The 21,681-nt window shown below is 41.9% G+C and overlaps 1 protein-coding gene across 8 annotated transcripts in view; it reads right to left on the reverse strand.

The window, feature by feature from the left end:
• SIPA1L1 (signal induced proliferation associated 1 like 1) overlaps positions 1-21,681 on the reverse strand; it is a 443,533-nt gene that overhangs the window by 82,730 nt on the left and 339,122 nt on the right. For all 8 annotated transcript variants that reach the window (XM_062181452.1, XM_062181449.1, XM_062181446.1 and 5 more), the window contains 2 exons: positions 17,182-17,356; positions 1,442-1,545 (listed from right to left, as the gene is read on the reverse strand). In XM_062181452.1, the coding sequence (XP_062037436.1) occupies positions 1,442-1,545; positions 17,182-17,356 (279 nt within the window). The remainder of the gene's footprint in view (positions 1-1,441; positions 1,546-17,181; positions 17,357-21,681) is intronic.

Here is a 21,681-nt window from a genome sequence, read left to right on the forward strand (position 1 = left end):
CCTCACAAATCTCTTATGAGTGATCAGGTAGAATAAGCCTTTATCTGTACTGTAACATCACTCATTAAAAATATTTTGTCTACTGACTGGTCTGAAAAAGAAGTCTAATAATCTCAGCATGGTACATTTCTCTCAGAGAACCTTGGAATTTGCAAAAGAAGTTGTCAGCAAAGTCTGGATTGGGAAGCTTGTCTGGAAACAGGTTTAATTTGGGGTGTACAGTCCATTCATTGCTGGGCTTCCTATTTTTGATGCTTTGGTAATCATGAAAGGCACAATTTTATACTTAGAATTGATCAAATCTAGAGTGGTGAGGTGTTAGGTTAGACCAGTGTTAGGTTAAATTCTGTGAAAAGAGGATGTGATTCATTCTGTGGCCAGGCCTGTTGAGTTAGCACAGTAACTGGGAATAACAAAAACATGTCCCTTTTTAAGGTGGTAAGTATAACTGGCCTGCTCATGTTTTTAAGGGCCTCTGAATGGAGAGTCTGTTAGACTTCAGTTTGGTATCATTTATTTTGAAATATTTTTTTTAAAAGAAAGATCTGTTTATTTGGAGGCAGAGCAACAGGGAGGAAAGTGTAGAGAAGTCTTCCATTCATGCCCCAAATGGCTGTAACATTCAAGTTTGGACCAAGTTGAAGCCAGGGACTCCATCCTGGTCTCCCACACTTCTCAGGTGCATCAGCAGGAAGCTGGATCAGAAGCAGAGTAGCCCAGCCTTGTACTGGCACTCTGATCTGGGACGCCAGTGTTACACAGTGGCTTAACCCACTGCACCACAATGCAACCCCCTTGCAGTATGTTTTAAAAACAATAACCACCATTTATTCTCTAAAATAATATTGCCAGTTCCAATTTTGGTGAGTGTGTTGCATTTTACTGTTTCACTTACATTTTAGCAGTCATTTTTTTTTTAACCTTTTTAAGAGAAATTCTGTGTATGATGTACACATTTGCATTGTTATTTATGACCCTGAAGAAAGAATAACATTCTGAGATTTTGCTGATCCTCCGTTCCCCATGAGAACGTGAAGTCTCCTATGAAGCCCTCCTAAAGAAACACCAGCTCTTTCCAGCTCTGTGCCCGGCCTCCTGAGATGACACTGCTCCCACGCCTGCACACTGTCTGCAGCCCTGCAGAGTCATCTCATCACCATGGCTTCCACCTGTTCCCTTCAGATTTCAGGATTTCTCTCCGTGGGTGAAAAGCAAATGATTAATGCACAAAGCTATCCAGCTGGTTGTTCACCTAGAATTTGTGTCTGTTCATTTGTTTGCGGCTCATTTACTATGACTTACTCCACAAAGAACAAAGCTTCCTGCTGCTGTGACAGGTGCAACACTACATTTTGGTTTAAGATTTTACAAACTTGCCACTTAACATTTCTTGGGGACGTGAATCAAGGGTGAAAACACAGATAACACATGGATCTCTTACCTGTTGCTTGTTGTTGGGTGTGTACGGCAGCATGGTAGAGACATGGAACATAATCTCATAGTCTTTGTATGTTGTGTACAGAGAATGGGTTCCAGTGGAGTCAGCTACGGTTAAAAAAAAGTACATAGTTAAGAGATGACTCTAAGAATGGAAAAAGTAATTCATTCAAGAGTGACATATACCTCAAAATTTACTAAAGGAAATGATTCAGGATGAAAAGACCCTAGACAACATGTACTACAGACGTTCGTGACCGTGTTTTTGGCAACAGATCCCCTCTGACAGTTTAGTGAAACCTATGGATCAATCCCTTCCCAGAATCATCTCTGTAAATGCATAAAATAAATATGTAAGATTTCAAAAGAAATTCATTATGCTGAAAAATACAATTACCGTAATTTTAAAATATGATATATATATACATATATATATATCAAAGACTTATATAGTAAGATTTGACACTAGTCCAATATCAATTATACATTTGAAGGCACAATGAATGCAGCAATATTTAGAGGTACCTGCCATAATATTAGGGAATGAAAATATATGTGCTTTCTATTAGCCAAAAACAAACAAAAAATAGAGCTTACATCATTGTGGTTTGTTGCCTGTATTTAGAATTGCTAAAGTTCAATCTGGGGTCAGTTAAAATAAAAATCAAATTATTTCACATTCAAATTCCAGATCCCTGAATTCTGTCCACAGACATCAAAAACCTTTTCTTTTGTTTTTTTTGACAGGCAGAGTGGACAGTGAGAGAGAGAGACAGAGACAGAGAGAAAGGTCTTCCTTTTGCCGTTGGTTCACCCTCCAAAGGCCACCACGGCCGGCGCACCGCGCTGATCTGAAGCCAGGAGCCAGGTGCTTCTCCTGGTCTCCCATGGGGTGCAGGGCCCAAGCACTTGGGCCATCCTCCACTGCACTCCCAGGCCACAGCAGAGAGCTGGCCTGGAAGAGGGGCAACCGGGACAGAATCCGGCATCCCGACCGGGACTAGAACCTGGTGTCCTGGTGCAGCAGGCGGAGGATTAGCCTATTGAGCCACGGCGCCGACCAAAAAGCTTTTCTAATACTCCCAATTCCAGCAAGAGTTGTTTGGTTGTTAACAGGTAGATAATTTAAGTAGATTGTGACACTGAAGACAAAAGCATTATAGCAATGTCCAAAAGAATTTTTACGACTTAAGTGTGTGGGGTGCTCTCTTCTTTCTAAAGGAAGACAACCTCCACTGCCTTCATTGTTAACAAAGTCTCAGAATGAAAGTGTCCACAGGTACCTAGAAACTACAGAAGAGAATTATTAAATGTTCAACTAGAAGGGAACATTTGTTTAAACTCAAAGAACCTATCCAAAAATCAACAGAAGAGAATTCATTCTGGGTGAACGCAAGCCTCCTCCAGCTGTATCTTTGAGGATCCGGGCAGTCTGCTGCCTTTCAGAGACTGAGGCTGTAGACAGCTTCGGGCAGATTTCAAGGACATTAGTCTTCAAAACTGATTATGCACAGCGTCTACCAGCTTAACAGGCAGATTCCCAGAGCCCATGCCCCCAGAAATACCACCCAGTGGGCTGGGGCCCCGCCAGGATGCTATTTTTAACACTGCCTTCCAGGTAACTCCTGTGCAGAAGCTCTACTGCCCTTCAGCTCTGCTCCAAGGACAGATGACAACCTGGGCAGCGACAGCTGTGTCAGGATGTTCCAGAGCCCTGATCAGGTCCCGCTCCAAGAACAGACCTACAACTGCGGTATGCACACAGCCATGTCAAGGTGTGCTACAGCCCTGAGCTTCAAGTTGAGTTTGTTAGATCTTAATTGAGACCATCATAAAATGAAAAGGTTTTAAAAAGATGAAAAACAGAACAAAACAAAGACCACATTTCAGGAATTGCAAGGATATGTACCAACATATAACTACCCAAGAGTAAGATCTCAATATTTATGACCACCACAAAAACTGCATACTACTACAACAAAAACTGAACTATTTCAGACAAGTCTTGAGTATGAAGACTTACCTATTGTTAAGGCCCCTGCTATAAATATCTGTTGAACTGATCGGTACATTTTAAAACTTTAACGTGAATGTATCAGCCTTCACATTTACTCACACGCATATCAAGTCGATTTTAAGCAAACTTAATGAACTAGAAAAAAAAGACTGTCATTCGACACTCATTTATTACATTTCTCTTTATCTGTCTAACGTTAAAAGGATTACTGCCACAGAGGGAAGCTGACCTGGAGACAGCCCTGAAGGCCACTTGCTTTTCTACTGCTAGCCTCCCCTTTTTTAAGATTTTATTTTATTTATTTGAGAGGTAGAGTTACAGTGAGAGGGAGATAAAGAGAGAAAGGTCTTCCTTCCGCTAGTTCACTCCCGAAATGGCCACAACGGCCAGAACTGTGTCAATCCGAAGCCAGGAGCCAGAAGCCTCCTCCAGGTTTCCCATGCAGGTGCAGGGGCCCAAGGACTTGGGCCATCTTCTACTGCTTTCTCAGGCCATAGCAGAGAGCTGGAGTGGAAGAGGGGCAGCAGGCACTAGAACCGGCGCCCACATGGGATGCCGGCACTGCAAGCGGAGGATTAACCTACTGCACCACGGCGCCGGCCCCTACTGCTAGCCCTTTCTCTCTTTCCTCCCTGCATCCCTTAATTTATAGACTGCATGCTTTTTCTGGGGGGAACTTTGGAAATCTGTTTTTCTTTCTAATATTTATTTATTTGACAAACACAGTTACAGAGAGAAAAGGAGAGACAGAGATCTTCCACCTGCTGGTTCACTCCCCAAATGGCTGCGATGGCCAGGGCTGGATGAGGACAAAGCCAGGAGTTGGAGCTTCACTGGGGTCTCTCACATGGGACAGGGCCCCAAGCACGTGGGTCATCTTCTGTTGCTTTTCCGGGCACATTAGAGAGCTGGATCGGAAGTGGAACAGACACAAACAGGTGCCCACAGGGATGCTAGTTGCGCAGGTGGTAGCTTAACCTGCTACGTATGCTGCCATGCCAGCCCCAGGCAATCTCAGGGTTCTCAAAATAATTTTCCAAGTCTGGAAGCAGTCTGAAAGTCTCAGAGATGGAACTAGGGTCAAAAGAACGAAAATTTCCTTTCTGAGAGGAGAATTCTAAAATCTTGAAGTCAGTGTATACATAATAGAGTTGCTAAACTTTACCAGGAAGAACAGAACAGGAGTGTCTGCCGTTATCTTCTAAGGAATAAAGCAGCCAATGTTCTTATTCTTACATTTTTAGTGACCATAAATCTCTGAAACCATGAAGTCTTCATAGAGTGACAATCAAGAGAATGAAGGAAAAAAGCTTTTGAATCTTGCTGAGGAGCATGGACATTGAGTAGTCATTAAGGAAATGTGCTTGTAGGAAAGGGATGGAACGGTGATGCTACTGCACATTTGATGGAGCTCTAACACTTGAAAAGCAAATCCAAGCACTTGTGTAGTCATCCTGACAACCAGATACCCTGCTCCAAATCATGCTGCCAGTGGGTGCCACACACCCTTTGGCTAAGTCAGAGAAAGCGAACCTTCCAATATTCAGACTGGATGCTAAGAAGAAGATGGGACAGAATAGGTAAATGACTAGCCTATGCAGGCCACCTGGTTTGCAGCAAAGATGAATGAGGTCACAGCTATCTCAACAAGAAATGGGCCCTTGATATCAGTAAATAAGCAACCAGACCCACACTACCCTCCTTACACTGGACAGATAAGCAAGAACTGGTGTCAGAAAACCAAGCAACCATACTGACCACTGACTAATCTGTGCTTGATTATAATAGTCAAAACACATACCTGGAAGGAGACGCTGTGTTAGAACATGCTATCAAACTTATGCCTATGCAACCAAAGACTCACCCTGAACAGAAGGGCCCTCTCTTCAGTAAAGGGTGTTGCCCAGCTGAAAAAGTCTGATAAATGCCCAGGTGACAAGAACCTGGACACCCTGCACCTCACTCCTGTCCCCCATAACTGAGAAATGATATGGGTATTGTCCTCAGTTGCTCTGAGAAGGTACGGACAAGTAATATATTTTTTTAAGATTTATTTATTTATTTGAAAGAGTTACAGAGAGAGAGGAGAGGCAGAGAGAGGTCCTCCATCCACTGGTTCACTCCCCAATTGGCCACAACGGCCAGAGCTGCGCTGATCCAAAGCCAAGAGCCAGGAGCTTCCTCCGGTTCTCCCACGTGGGTGCAGGGGCCCAAGGACTTGGAGCGTCCTCTACTGCTTTTCCAGGCCATAGTAGAGAGATGGATCAGAAGTGGAGCAGCCAGAACTTGAACCGGAATACCCATATGGGATGCTGGCACTGCAGGCAGTGGCTTTACTTGCTATGCCTCAGCGCCAGCCCCAAGGATGAGTAATATCTTCCATTAAACATTTCTAATTACACATGACAGGAACACATGCATAAGTTGCAGGTACAGATGATGTCACAGTCAACCTGGACTTCTCTTTTGGCTCATTCTTTTGTTTTTAGGTAGTCTGAAGTCTGGTCTGGATGAATTTGAATCAGGAAAAAGTAACAACTTTCATATAATTATTTTCTGGTCACTAAAAGGTATTTCTGAGTTAAGAAAAATTGTATGAAGGACAACAAGCATATGCTATGTGACTTCTGGAAAGTTTTTAGCTTTAAATATTTATGAACTCAAGGAGAAAAGTAATCCCAATTAATCAAATGCATACAGACTAAAAGCGTCAACAGAATGAAGGCTTGCTTAAACATGGTCTATTAAGTTCAAGACAAAAGCACAGATAAATTGTGAGTCTGATTCATATGGATAGTTTGAAATGTCACAATTAGTCAGATGCACGGAAGAACACTATGCTAGAGTCAAAGACAGATAGATCTCAGATCTACGCAACCTAGCCTCAAGGTCTGGAAGGTAGAACTCGGTGCTCAGAAGCCAGGCAAAGGCTACACAATTCACTTCTGGAACACTTGCATGTGTTCAGGACGGGGCCCATTTCAGATCTGTGATATATTTCATTTGCTCACTGATGAGGTATTTGGGGAAGCCAAGAATTCCACCTGCTCTGGCATCTACAATATTTACTAATACTTTTTCAGTGTATCTTTAGCCATGGTGTGGATGAAGATGAGATGATGAAGAGGCTGTAGTCCTACCTTTGCTACAACTTCATACTACTTCACACTATGCTAGTTCAAGGGATGTATGATTGTACACAGGGATGTGCCTAGGGCTCAAGGCTTCTCATAACTACTACCATATTGAGAGGAAAGGAGACGGCATGGGACCAAAGTTTAGGAGTCAGGCACTACTTTACACTACTGCTCCCACTGCAAGACACCTGCAATTACCTGGATTCCCAGCCTGCAGGCATTGGCATTCTGAACTTGGATGCCAATAGCATCGTTTGCTATATGGCCACTTCAAGTCACTTCACTTCTTTGCAATACTCTTCTCACCATTGTGAGAATAAAGTGAAATAATGTATATTAAAGTGCTAGTCTATAAAATGTGCCCAGTAAATATGTTGGTTAGAATTCAGAATCTTACACAATCAAGATAGAAGATGTCGAGTTTTCTTAAAATCTTTTCTTCACTCATCAGTCTCTAGAACTCTGAATTACCTTTCGCATGTGCAAAACATGTGCACAATGCTAATTTTGTCCTTTTCCTACCAAAGTTCAAATATTCCACATAAAGAAGGTTTTTAGCTCTTTGAAGACCCTGAAACTCAGCTGACTTCACAACACTGCCAAAAAATCACACACACACACACAGAGGAATAAACACGAATACTCTAGCAAAGGAACCAAGGCCAGGGTTTGAAGGAATGCTCTACGCAGGGCTTCAGTCACTTGTGTGCTGCCTTAGCAAACAAGACTTAGCTGGGAAAGAATTTCCCAAGTAAAAACCTACATTCACAGCCCAAGTTGAAAGTGGGATCCAGCATTCAAATAACAAACTGCTTGGTGGGAAGTTTATTTTTGTATTTATTGTAGTGTGAGGGAAAGGTAATTAATTAGGGGTTATGTCACGCAAATAAGGAAACAAGAAGAAGGAAGGAAAAACAATCTACTACTGAAAGTTTCTTCATTGCACAATTGTTTCAGCTGATGACATCCTTATCTGAAGCTTGTTTGCTTCGAGTCCTTATTTCTGAGATGAGGGAATGGACTTAGTGTAGGTAACAGGAAAAGGAAGCCGGAGTTGGAGAGTTCCACCAATCCCTCCCTTCCTGAGCCTCTCCCTCCTTTACAGAAGTACGAACATCTACATATAATAATCCAATATCAAAGTAGAGCTGTCTCATGAGACAGTTTAGCCCAAGGGCTTCAAAGAGTAGAAGACAACCAAAAAGTCCCACTCGGGGCTTCACTGTTAATATTAAGAAGCCAGTTCTATACAATGGGGACAACTAATCCAGCTGGGTTTGTAGGGATTAAATGAGACAGCAAATACATGAACATCAGCGGGGGGTAGGGCAGGCATTTGGCATTGTAGTTAAGACACCTGAGTCCCACACTGGAATGCCTGGCTCTGATTCTTGGCTGTGGCTTCCTTATTCCAGCGTCCAGCCTATGTAGACCCTGGAAGGCAGCAGGAGATAGCTCCAGCAGATGTGGATTGAGTTTTCAGCTCCTGGCTCCAGCCCCAACTCAGACCAGCTGTTGGAGGCATTTAGGGAGTGAACTAACAGATGGAGTATGTTCTCTCTGCCTCTCAAAAAAAAAAGTGGGGTGTGTGGGCACTGTGGGCTCACTCTGGGTAGTTGGTTCACCTTGGTGGGGGAAGGGAGGGTGAGGCTGTGATCACGCCAGCTGATGCAATCATTCCCCTCCCTCTGTTGATGCTAAGTTGGGTGTCAGTCTGGACTACTGCCCCATCCCTGAGCACTGGCCAGAGCTCCCTCGTCCCACCCAGTACATACCTCTCCATACCCATAAAGGCATATTTCAAGGAAAAAAAACCCTCAGGAGAAAATTAATAAGTATTTCTACAGATGTCTAAAAATACAGAAATACAAGCAGCACAAATAAGGAAGACAATATGATTCCCCATTCACTATCAGAAAGTGAAGTTCAAGAGATTGATGAAATGCCTGAAAAGAAATTCAAAAGAATGATCATAAGCTAACTCAAGGGCCGGTGCTGCGGCTCACTTGGCTAATCCTCCGCCTGCGGCGCCGGTACCCCAGGTTCTAGTCCCGGTCGGGGCGCCGGATTCTGTCCCGATTGCCCCTCTTCCAATCCAGCTCTCTGCTGTGGCCCGGGAGTGCAGTGGAGGATGGCCCAAGTGCTTGGGCCCTGCACCCCATGGGAGACCAGGAGGAAGCACCTGGCTCCTGGCTTTGGATTGGTGCAGCACGCAAGCTGTAGCAGCCATTTGGGGAGTGAACCAATGGAAGGAAGACCTTTCTCTCTCTCTCTCTCTCTCTCTCTCTCACTGTCCACTCTCACTCTCTCTAACTCTGCCTGTCAAAAAAAAAAAAAAAAGATAACTCAAAAACACAGAGAAGCAAACACATGAGTTAAAGAAATCTATACATAACATGGATGAGAAATTCTGCCAGGAGATAGACACTGAACAGAAATCAAACTGAAATATTAGAGATGAAGAATTCAATATGTCAAATAAAAAAACACAGGGAAAGCTGTAACAACAGATTCAGTTGTTGAATATCAAAGCTAGGAGACAAATCTTTGGAAATTCTTCAGTCAGACCAAAAAAAAAAAAAAAAAAAAAGAGAGAGAAGGAAGGAGAAGGGGAAGAAAAAGAACGAATTAGAGAAGTTGAAAATAGTGTTTGAGATTCATGGGATCCTATCATATGACCAAACATAGGTGTCTTAAGAGTTACTGACGGCTTGCAAAGACAGAATGACAGAATGGATTAGAAGGCCTCTTCAGTGAAACAAGAGCAGAAAATGTCCCTTACTGGCTGGATCAGAAAAAAATCTTCATCATGACACTTTACACTCAAAAAAGTAAAACATAAAGAACAGATCCTAAAATGTAATAGTAAATATAAATGCACCCAAGGCTAGGGCACCTGGCTATTTAAAACCAATGCCAATGGATCTAAAGAGAGATACAGGCTCCGGTAATAGTCAGGGGAGACTTCAACACCTCGCTTTCATCAATGGACAGATTGATGAAAAACCAACCAAGAAACAACAGAGCTAATCTATACTATGGACCAAATGGACCTAATTGATATCTACAGAACATTTTATCCCATAGCTGCAGAACACACATTATTTCCATCAGTGCATGGAACTTTCTCTAGGATAGACCATATGCTAGGCCATAAAACAAGTCTCAAAAATTTAAAAAACTGAAATCATACCATGTATCTTTTTTCTAACTGCAATGAATGAACCTAGAAATTAACAACTAAAAAACTCCAGAAAACACATGAATATCTGGAGACTAACACGCTCCTACACGAACTGTGGGTCATAGATGAAATCAAAAGAGAAATTTAAAAATTCCTAAAAATGAAGATGACAACTCAGCGAATCAAAACTTTTGGGATATAGCAAAAGCAGTATCAAGAGGAAAGTTTATAGCAATAAGTACCTACATTAAGAAATTGGAAAGGCATCAAAATAAATGATCTGGTTGGCGTCGCGGCTCACTAGGCTAATCCTCCGCCTGCGGTGCCAGTACCCCGGGTTCTAGTCCCGGTCGGGGCGCCGGATTCTGTCCCGGTTGCTCCTCTTCCAGTCCAGCTCTCTGCTGTGGCCCGGGAAGGCAGTGGAGGATGGCCCAAGTGCTTGGGCCCTGCACCCGCATGGGAGACCAGGAGAACCACCTGGCTCCTGGCTTCGGATTGGCGCAACGCTCAGGCCACAGCAGCCACTTGGGGGGTGAACCAACGGAAAAAGGAAGACCTTTCTCTCTCACTGTCTAACTCTGCCTGTCCAATAAATAAATAAATAAATAATCTAACAATGTATCTCAAGGACCTAGAAAAACAAGAACAAACTAAACTCAAAATTAGGAGGAAGAAAGCACCAACAAAAATTAGAGAAGAAATAAGCAAAACTGAAGCAAAAAAAAAGTGACACAAAAGATCAGTGAAGAGCTGTGGTCTTGAAAAATTAAAATTCATACACCACTGGCCCAACTAGTAAAAAAAAGGACCCTAGTTAATAATATCAAAAATGAAAAAGGAAATGTTGTAGTAGATACCACAAAGTTCAGGAATTCCTACATCTATTTGCCAACAAACTAGAAAATCTAGAAAAGCAGACTGATTTCTGGACACATAAAATTTACCAAAATTGAGTGATGAAGACATAGAAAACCTAAACAGACCAATAACAAAGACGAATATTGAAATAGTAATAAAGATCCTCCCCAAAAAAGAAAAGCCCAGGACCAAATGGCTTCACTGCTAAATGCCACCAAACTTTTAAAGAACTAATTCCAATTCTCCTCAAACTATTCAAAACACTTGAAAGGGAGAGAATCCTCAAAAACTCCTTCAATAAGGCCATTATGATCTTAATTCTAAAAGTAGAAAAAGATTCAACAAAGAAACAGAACTATAGACCAATATCCCTGATGGACATAGATACAAAAATTCTCAACAATATACTAGGTGATCAAATCTTACAACACATCAAAAAGATCATTCAACTGGACCAAGTGTGATTTTTCTCTGGTATGCAGGGTTGGTTCAACATATGCAAGTCAATAACTCACTCTCTCTAGCCTTCTCCCTTCTCCTCTCTCCTCTTTCTTACTCTCCTTCTGCCTCTTTGCCCCTTCCCTCCAGTCTGCTGGGTTTTCCCCAATAAACTCTTTCCCTTAAAAAAAAATACAACATCTTTTCATGATAAAAATTTTAAGCAAATTAGGTGTGGAAGGAACATACCTCAACACAATCAACGCAATATATGAGAAACCCGCAGCCAGCATCATATAGAATGGGGAAGCATTTCCAGTAAGATACAGAATCAGATAAGGATGCTTACTCTCACCATTGCTATTTAATATAGTCATGGAAGTTTTAGTGTGAGTCATTAGGCAAGAAAGAAATCAAAGGGATCCCAAAGGGAAAGGAAGAAGTCAAATTATCCCTGTCTGCAGAGGATATTATCCTATATACAGGATAACCAAGAGACTACACTAGGAGATTACTGGAAATAATAAGAGAGTTTGGCAAAGCTGCAGGATATAAATCAATATACAAAAATCAATAGCCTTTGAATAAATACACAAACAATGCCATGGCTGAGAAAGAACTTGTAAAATCAGTCTCATTCACAATAGCTATAAAATAAAACTAAATAACTTGGGATAAATTTAATCAAGGATGTGAAAGATCTCGACAATGAAAACTAAAACATTAAGCAAAGAAACAGAACACACACATACACACACACACGAAAAAATCTTCCATGTTCATGGATTGGAAGAATCCGTATCATCAAAATGGCCCACACTACCCAATGTAATTTATAGGTTTAATGCAATCCTAATCAAAATACCAGAGATGTTCTTCTAAGACCTGGAAAACAATGACCCTAAAGTTCATATGAAATCACAGGAGACCCTGAATAGCTAAAGCAATCCCAAACAATAAAAATAAAGCTGGAGACAACACAATACCAGTTTTCAAGACATATTACAGGGCAGTTATAATCAAAACAGCCTGATATTGGCACACAGACAGACATGCGGACCATTGGAACACATTAGAGACCCCAGAACTTAATCCACACATGTACAATGAACTCATCTTTGATCAACAAGCTAAAATCACTCCCTGGAGAAAAGAAAATATTCTTCAACAAATGGTGTTGATCTCCGTATGCAGATGTATGAAAAAAGATCCCCATCTTTCACCTTATAAAAAAATCAACTCACAGGGATCAAGGATTTAAACTACTAGAGGAAAACATAGGGGAAATACTGCAAGACACTGGCATAGGCAAAGACTTCTTGGAGAAGACCCCAGAAGCCCAGGCAATAAAGGCAAAAATAGACAAACGGGATTACATCAAGCTAAGAAGCTTCTTAAAGCAAAGATAATGACAAAGCAAAGAGGCAACCAATAGAATGGGAGAAAATATTTTCAAACTATACATTTGATAAAGAATTAATATCCAGGATATACAAGGAGCTCAAGAAACTCAATAAAAATAAAACCATCTACTAAAGAAGTGGGCAAAGGACATGAACAGGCAATTTTCAAAGAATAAAATACAAATGGCCAGCAGACACATGAAACGATGCTCAGGATCACAAGCCATCAGGGAGATGCAAATAAAATCATCACCCCAGTTAGAATGGCTATTATCCAAAAACTGAAAAATAATAAATGTTGGTGAGGATGTGGAGAAAAAGATACCCTAGAACACTGTTGGTAGGAATGTAAACTAGTACAACTACTGTGGAAGACAGAAAGGAGAATTCTCAGAAATCTGAAATAGATGTATCATATGACCTAGCCATCCCACTCCTGGGAATACACCCCAAGGAAATAAATCAGCATATGAAAGTTATCTGTACCCCCTTGTATATAGCAGCACAACCCAAAATAGCTAAGATATTGACTCAACCCAAATGACTATCAACTGATGACTAAACAAAGAAATTGTGGTATATACACATGATGGAATATTACTCAGCCATAAAACAGAATGAAATCTTTTCTTAAAAAAAAAAAAAAAGGTGCAATCAGAGACCATTATGTTTAGTGAAATAAGCCAGTCTCAAAAAGACAAATATCATGTTTTCCTGGATTTGTGGTAACTAATATACAGAGTACAAAAAATGTTATGTATATGAGCAAAACTGACATTATTGATTTTTGATTATTTTTCATAGTTCTTGTCTATATTCTTGAGGAACAGTGATTTTTCTACTTACTATCCATTGAATTCTTTACTTAGTGTACAGTTAATCTTGTGATTATAAACTAAATTGAAACTATGTCATTGTTAAAATTAAAGGAAAAACGAGAAAGGAAGGAGACACAAGTGGAGGAGGGAGGGTAGGGTGGGAAGCATCATTAAGCCCCTTAAGTCTAGGCCGGCGCCGTGGCTCAACAGGCTAATCCTCTGCCTAGCGGCGCCGGCACACCAGGTTCTAGTCCCGGTCGGGGTCGCCGGATTCTGTCCCGGTTGCCCCTCTTCCAGGCCAGCTCTCTGCTATGGCCAGGGAGTGCAGTGGAGGATGGCCCAAGTGCTTGGGCCCCGCACCTGCATGGGAGACCAGGATAAGTACCTGGCTCCTGCCTTCGGATCAGCATGGTGTGCCGGCCACAGCGGCCATTGGAGGGTGAACCAATGGCAAAAGGAAGACCTTTCTCTCTGTCTCTCTCTCTTACTATCCACTCTGCCTGTCCAAAAAAAAAAAAAAAAAAAAAAAAAGCCCCTTAAGTCTGTATACGTGATATATATGAAATTTGTTCCCTTTATGTAAATAAAGAATAAAAAAACAAATGAAGTATTCACAACATTCAATACTTAATAAAGTCAGAAATAAAAAGAAGTAAAACATAACCTAAAGCACAAGAAAATGCATTAAAAAATAGAAACCCAAAAAAACAGGATGATGGAAGTAGCAGATGAGGACTTCAAAGCATCTCCTATAAAGATGTTCAAGAGTTTAAAGGGAATCATGAAACAAATGAAAAGAGAACATGAGACATAAAAGAAGATTAGTAAACACAACTTCTGGCCATGCAAATAACATTATCTTAAATAGCAATTTCATTAGATAGGATTAACAGAATAAGGCAATATGGAAGACAAAGAACATAATGAAGCTGAAGACATATTTGTGTTGTATCTGTTTTTCCCCCCTAAGGGAGACAAAGAGCGAGCGAGAAGGGGGAGGGGAAATGGGAGAAAGAGAGAGGAGAGAAGAGAGGGAGATAAAGATAGAGAATGATTTTCCACCTGCTGGTTCACAACTCAAATTCCCACAAAAACAGCTAGGGCTAAGCTAGGCACAAGACAGGAATCCAAAATTCCTTCCTGGTCTCCCAAGGTCTAAGCACTCGAGCCACCACCTGCTGCCCCCCGGGATGCAGCAGAAGGGAAGCTGGCCAAGAAGCAGAGCAGCCAGGACTTAATCCAGCACTCATATATGGAACCCAGTGTCCCAAATGGCAGCTTAACCTGCTACACCACAATGCCCACCCCATACAGACATCTTAATAGGGATTACCCAAAGAGAAGGACGGAGACAAAGGCTGAAACCTGTCCCCACCCCCCAAAAAAAACACAGACTCCTTCACCTGTGGTACCCTGGTGAGTGATGTGGTCTATCTGTGGTTGGAAAGTCAGGAGGAAGTAAGGCAGAATAGAAGAAAAAAAAAAAGGGAATAATGGTAAGTTATTTTAGTTTGATGGGAGCTACAAATGAAGTCACATCAACTGTGGGGATGATACTTTAGGAACAATTGTTCTAGAAAGTTTTTTATTTGTTATTTTTTAAAGATTTCTTTATTTGAAAGGCAGAGTTACAGAGAGACAGAGACTGGCTTCCATCTGTTGGTTCACTCCCCAAATGGCCACAATGGCAAGGGCTGGGCCACGCTGAAGCCAGGAGTCAGGTGTTTCACACCTGGTCTCCCACGCAGGTACAGGGGTCCAAGTACTTGGGCCATCTTCCACTGCTTTTCCACGCCATTAGCACAGAGCTGGATCAGAAGAAGAGCAGTTGGGACTTGAACTGGCTCCCATGTGGGATGCGGGAGCCACACCATATCACTGGCCCCAAAAGCTTTTTTTTTTTTTTTTTTTTTTAGAGGTTATATTGAAAGAAAGTTTCTTGGTGCAAAATAAAGTTAGTTAAAATGTGGAGACAACATTGCAGCACACAGCAAAGGCCTTATCTCTGGGTGGCCACAGCCAGAAAGAGGCTGCTGGAATAGTGAACAGGCCTGCCGTCAACTGTTTCTTGAGTTTCTGTGACAAGGCCAATGGACTCCTCTAGTTTTTGCCCCTATTCTCTTGGGTATTAAAGAGATAACACCTTTCAACTCTTCATTCATCCATCTACTTCCAGGCACACGACACCATGAAAGGACAGAAAAGGAACAGGTGAATTATCAGGACATGTGCCTCAGGTTAGTTAGGGGGCCAGCACTGCGACACAGTGGGTAAAGCCACCACCTGCGATGCCAGCATCCCATATAGGCGCCAGTTCGATTTCTGGCTGCTCCACTTCTGATCCTTGCTGATGTACCTGGGAAAGAGGCAGAAGACAGCCTCAGTGCTTGGGCCCCTGAACCAAGCGGGAGACCCAGAAGAGGCTTCTGGCTTTGGTCTGGCCCAGCCCTAGCTGTTGTGGCCATTTGGGGGATGAACCAGTGGATAGAAGACCTCTCTTTCTCTAACACTACCCTTCAAATAAAATAAATAAATCTTAAAAAAAATTAGACAAGACTCAAAAAGTTATACTGCTTATAGAAGAGTGGCTTACTGAAAATGTACCCTTTTCTGAAACAGTGCAGTTAGAGGTAGTTTGCTAATTCTTGTTCACACTTTGCAGTTTTGGGGATATTGGGGCAAAATTGGCCCAAAATGCTTTTTTGCTTATTCCACTGATTTACCAGATGCCATACTGTTTAACCCCATCCTGGCCATATATTTTTCACATTTTCTTCCATCATCAGGGGGTAGCTGGGAAGGTATAAACACACAAGCAACACACTATCTTATAAACTACCAACAGTGCTGTTCATTTATAGAATCAGGGGTCTTACTGTACATTCTCCTCTCAGATCCGTCAGTAGTTTTATGTGATGACGATCTACACAGCACAACAAATTAGGGTAACAAGAATGATTGTACAGGGTGAATACCTTTATAAAGAGTATCTACATAAAGAGAGATTAAGGATGCTTTGAGATTTAGCATTTTATGCAGTTGCAAGCAGAGTACAGAACATTAAAATAATATTTCAGAGGCTAGGCTATTTATGGGTTTTAATAGTCTCTCCTGCATGTCATTTCCAAGTTGGCAACAGCAAAACCATGGCAACAGGAAATTCTTCCTGCAGTGGAGTTTATGAATGCTTTTCTGTTTTCATGACTCAATTCCTTATTTAATTTCCTGTACAGAAAATCAGAAAGATCACTATAGACTGCAGTACAGATGTGCTAATCCAGAGGCCCTCTCAAAGGAAAACAGGCCACAGGTGTCCATGGATGGATTTTGAAATAAAATTGAAAATTGCCTCCAAAAAGACACGCAGCAGACATCCACATCCCCTAAGGAAAACAGCAAGTTGAGAACTTGACTATTTTACTGACGACTTGGGGAGTGCGAGAGGACAGCCCTGTTGGGTCATGTGCCCTAGTTAAACAGATTGCTTCATTCCTGAGCTTTCCATCAACACATTATATGAGCCAAACAAATACCAAAGCTAAGTTATCAACGTTTTTGGAGATTATGGACAATAACAGTTGAATCCAACAGCAGCTAAACGTAAGGAAATGTAAGCAATGGTATCCTAGAGCAATTCTCCATCTGCGTCCATGGCCCTGGCTCTAGCCACACGTCTGAAAGCATCCTTTCCTTACAGCCCAGTCTCTGCTACTTTGGTCATGATCTTCGGCTGTTCTGGTGCTACAGCTGATTTCTTTGGCTTCTCTCTCCCCAACTGCGGCAGTTATCTGCAATAAATGGCAATGCTGTTTCACCGATAATTTAGCAGATGCACATCAACACAGCAGGAGGAAAACAAGCCCAGGAGGAAGCTCTGAGTATTTCTTACTTTTGGTGTCAAGCTGTGCACGATACTTCTCAAATCCTTTGAGCCGAACTCGTTCTCCAAGCAGCTGAAGGAATTCCTCAAAGGCTGGGCCGGCGGCTTCGTTGTTGTACATCTCCTCCTCAGTGCTCTGTCCGGCTTTGCAGTACATGATGCCCACTTTCTGCTGATAGTTCAGCTGTGAAGGCAGGCAACACAACGCACATAAAACACGAGCAGCTCCATGCTGTACCCAGCACTCAATGGCAGTGAGCCCTGGGGGGTACCTGCCCAGCAAACAGCTAATACCTTTCTTCCCCTCAAGTTCTTATAATTCATTCTCTGATCCCAAACACACCGTGGAACAAGCATCTGTGATGTTCAGAAAAAGGAATGAAAACTTCCTGAATGTCAAGACTGTACATCACGAGAACTGATGCTGATCCTTGAAGACATTTCCGTTAATGGATTACAAAAGCACAAAACAAGACTCTTGAAGATAGCCTGGCAACAAAAGGCAGTTCTTTTCCAATGACTTCCCCTTCTAAAAAGCAAGGACTTCACAAATTTAAAAAGAGGCGACTTAAGAAAGCATACATTAAAATAAGTTGTTTTGCACTAAAAAGTCTGTTAATGTCCTTGAATGGAGTGGGGGGTACAAAATTAAAAACAGCTGTTTCCCAACATTGTTCTCTCAATATTTTAAAATACAAACATTGGTTATATCTTTGCTAGAGCCAATACCAACAACATACTTGGACAAACTTGTCAAATATTTTTCTGAATAAGTACATGGGGAGAAACTTTAAAAGGAGCTACAAAACGGCAAATCAGCTGGGAGCAAATATGTGTTCCTTCCTCCAATACAAAGTGAAGCAAGAGAATTATGATCTAGCACATGCACTGCAAACATTGTCACTGTGCAAGCAAACTTCAAGGTGGTCTGCTAGTCATTTAACAATCAACTTTCATTATAAAAATGCACTCTGAATTCTCAGTGACATCAGTACAATTCACATCACTTCTATTTCTAGAGTGAAAAAGAGAGGTGGGATTTTAATAGCTAACACTTATTGAGTATCTATGTGCCAAACACTATGTCCAGTATTTAATGAATATTAACTTTTTTAAAAAATTCTTACTTATTTGAAGAACAGAGAGACAGAGAGAGAAATGGAGAAACACATACAGAGACCCAGGCAGAAGGAAGGGGTGGGGGTGGGGACAGACCTCTTTTTGTCCCAAAGCCTGCGACAGCTAAGGCTGAGCCAGGCAAAGCTGGAAGTCCAGAACTCCAACTGCTCCCATGTGGGTGGCAGGGACCAACCACTTAATGTTATCACTGCTGCCTCCCAGGGTACACATTAGTAGGAAGTTGGGTGTGGAAGAAGAGCTAAGAAGTGAATCCAGGCACTCTGATATTGGATGCTTGGGTACTAAGCAGTATAGTTAGGCCTGCCCCAACATTAACTTGTTATCCTCACAACAGCTCACATGACAATCACTACGTAGTGCTGTTTGACAGATAAGCAAAGAGGTGAGAGAATGGAAGACAAAAGTTAACTAGCTCAGAGCGCTGTGATTCGGCTCCATTAAATACCACCAGCACTCAACCAGGCATATCTTCCTCTACTTCTATCACTGCAACATATGTCCACAACCCCTTATTTGCAATTCTGAAGTTTAAAGGTAAAAACTGAATTTAAGCAACACATTTGGCAGCAAAACCTGACGTGAGGCTGACATTAGTACTTTTAATTTATTCTGTTGTGTGAATATTCATATTTTCATCTGCATAAATATTAATGTGTCTGATTGTGGGGTGCTGCCCCAGATCCCACCCACTGGGAACATTACTATATGCACATGCATTTTATTACCCTTCTAAAAATCTGAAAATTTCCAAATTCTGAAACACACCCAGCCTCTGCCACTTTACATTAAGGGACCACGAACCTGAGCTGCTCTTTTTACCTTTCCAAAGCAAATTGTTCAAATGTGGTGGGAAAACACCTTCCCCCTCTCACTGCACCCTGCCTAGTTGATGAGCAAGTTCCACAGCCTACCAAGGGCCCACAGACGGAGAGCTCCCAGGAAGTTCTATAATCTCCCCACTGTGACTTGACTCTACCAGTGCCTCTAGTGGAAGCAAAGTCCCAGTCTGAAACTTGCAGAGAGCTGAATACACTGATATTAGAATATATTTTTTTAAGTTTCTTAAATTTTATTTGTATTTATTTGCAAAGCAGAAAGAGAGAGACTGTACATCTACTGGCTCCCTTGGCAAATGCCCAAAACCGGGCCAAGCTGAAGTCAGGAGTCTGGAACTCAATGCATTTCTACACACATGGCAGGAACCCAGTCACTTGGGTCATCACTGCTGCCTTTCAGGGTACCCATTAATAGGAAGCTGGAACTGGAAGTGGAGCTGAGACTCAAACTTTACACACTCTTGATATGAGATGTGGGCATCCCAAGTAGCATCTTAACGCAATGCCTGCTACCAATATTAGACTATTTTAAAAGTAGCATCCTACCAATATGATTGCTATTTAATTTTAATTATTAACAGGAATACATTTGGGAGGTAGGGAGGAAAAAAGAGAAAACAAACATCAGGATAAGGCCTGCACTCCACTGCCATGTCACCCCCTCTTCAGCTGGCCTGCTTCCAGCACTTGACTGTGGCTAATGCGTGGAAGGGAATGCCCACAGGGAAAGGTTTCGTTTTGGCTTTAAAACAGAGCTTAGGTCTCCACAAATGAAAATGTATTGCTAAAGCTCTGTTACAGAAGAAGTCCTCACTACTGCTGGGTCTGAAGACTGAACGACTGTCATCTCAGTCTCTCCCTCTGGAGTGAGGAAGGGGCTCTGAGCGGAAGGTCGGCGGAGCCACCCAGATGGGCCTCCACATGAAACAATGTAAAACCAAAGTCACACCCTCAGTGGAAGCCGTTACAGTGTCAGTGGATTTGTGGATTGTTTTAAAAACCTCATGGATAAAGGTCTGGCATTACACCACGCGACATTCAAAAGAATTCATTGCTACAAGAGGAAGGAAGATAAGTAAGGAAATCTCCCCAGAAAGCAGCACCCAGGCAAGGAGGCCGGTGCCTGTCTTTTGGCTGGATTCTTTCATACCCCAGGGAACTCTACCTGCAGAGAGAACAAACTGGTTTCACTGGTTGTGAAAGGAATGATCCTTTAAGAGGATTAGGAAATTTGTCAGAATGTCAAATTCTCTTCATTTTGAAACCATGCCAAATGTCTGTACCAGTGCCAACATAAAGCTCTGTCTGTTCCATCCTCTAAGGTGACAATGAGCCTGCATCCTTGATTTCTAATCCAATTAAACCAAAGGTAGGTGTCATTCTCTTAACTCAAGCTCTCGCATCCTTAGTTAGCAAGCATGTTCCCTGCCAAAACATAAGGAGTTGTTAGGGAGAATGCAGTAAATGTATAAGAAACATTCCAAGAAAAGGAGCAAGTGTAAATGGAATTAAAACTGTGAACTGGGACTTTGGATTGTTATGAAGTTAAATAAAATGGCATTTAAAAAATACTAACAGATATGTGTGGTTTCATAAACATAGTACAATTATTCATAATTTAACTATTACTTATATAAATTATAGTTTGTATGTACATACTATAATGCAGTATATGTATATTATATATCATATACATTATATTATACACATAATATTTCAATGTTATACTCAAAATAGCTACAATGACACCTGACTCCACCCTGGGAACAGGCTGGGTTTATCCACAGTTTAGGATCTTGCTTTGGATGATCTCTGGGCCTTTGAATAATGTTTCTCTAACTGCAGGCTTTGCAGATACATTGCTCATATGGGGCATTAGAGGAAGTGTCTGGGTACTCAACAAATATTTGTATTTTAAAGATTACATGGTCAGCACAGTAGGACAAAGGTTATATTTGAAAGGAAGACCTTGAATCTCAAAAAAAGCATCTCTTCATATATACCAAAAGTGATGCAAAGACACAGATACTGTGACCTAATTTACAGGGCCCTGACATCCTGGTCATTACCAGCAGCTACAGACATGAGGTAGCAACTTCTCCAAGGCCGCTTCAAAAGTCTTTTTTAAAAATATTTTTATTTTTGAGAAGTAGAGTTACAGATAGTGAGAGGGAGAGACAGAGAGAAAGGGTTTCCATCTGCTGGTTCACTTCCCAAATGGCCGCTATGGCCAGAGCTGAGCAAATCCGAAGCCAGGATCTTCCACTGCTTTCCCAGGCCACAGCAGAGAGCTGAATCGGAAGAGGAACAGCTGGGACTAGAACCATCGTGAATATGGGATGTAGGCATTGCAGGCAGAGGATTAACCTTCTGCGCCACAGCACTGGCCCCCAGAGGTCTTATGTTTGGGCCCCATCTTCCCCCGTGTCCTGGCCAGAAGGCTGCTGACTGGGACATCACAGCCCATGGTAGCAACCCAGCTTTCACAAAACCATTCAGACAGACACTTTGAGGTATTCCGCTGTGCAACAGT

The sequence above is a fragment of the Lepus europaeus genome, chromosome 22 (assembly GCF_033115175.1).
Source record: "Lepus europaeus isolate LE1 chromosome 22, mLepTim1.pri, whole genome shotgun sequence".
NCBI lineage: Eukaryota > Metazoa > Chordata > Mammalia > Lagomorpha > Leporidae > Lepus > Lepus europaeus.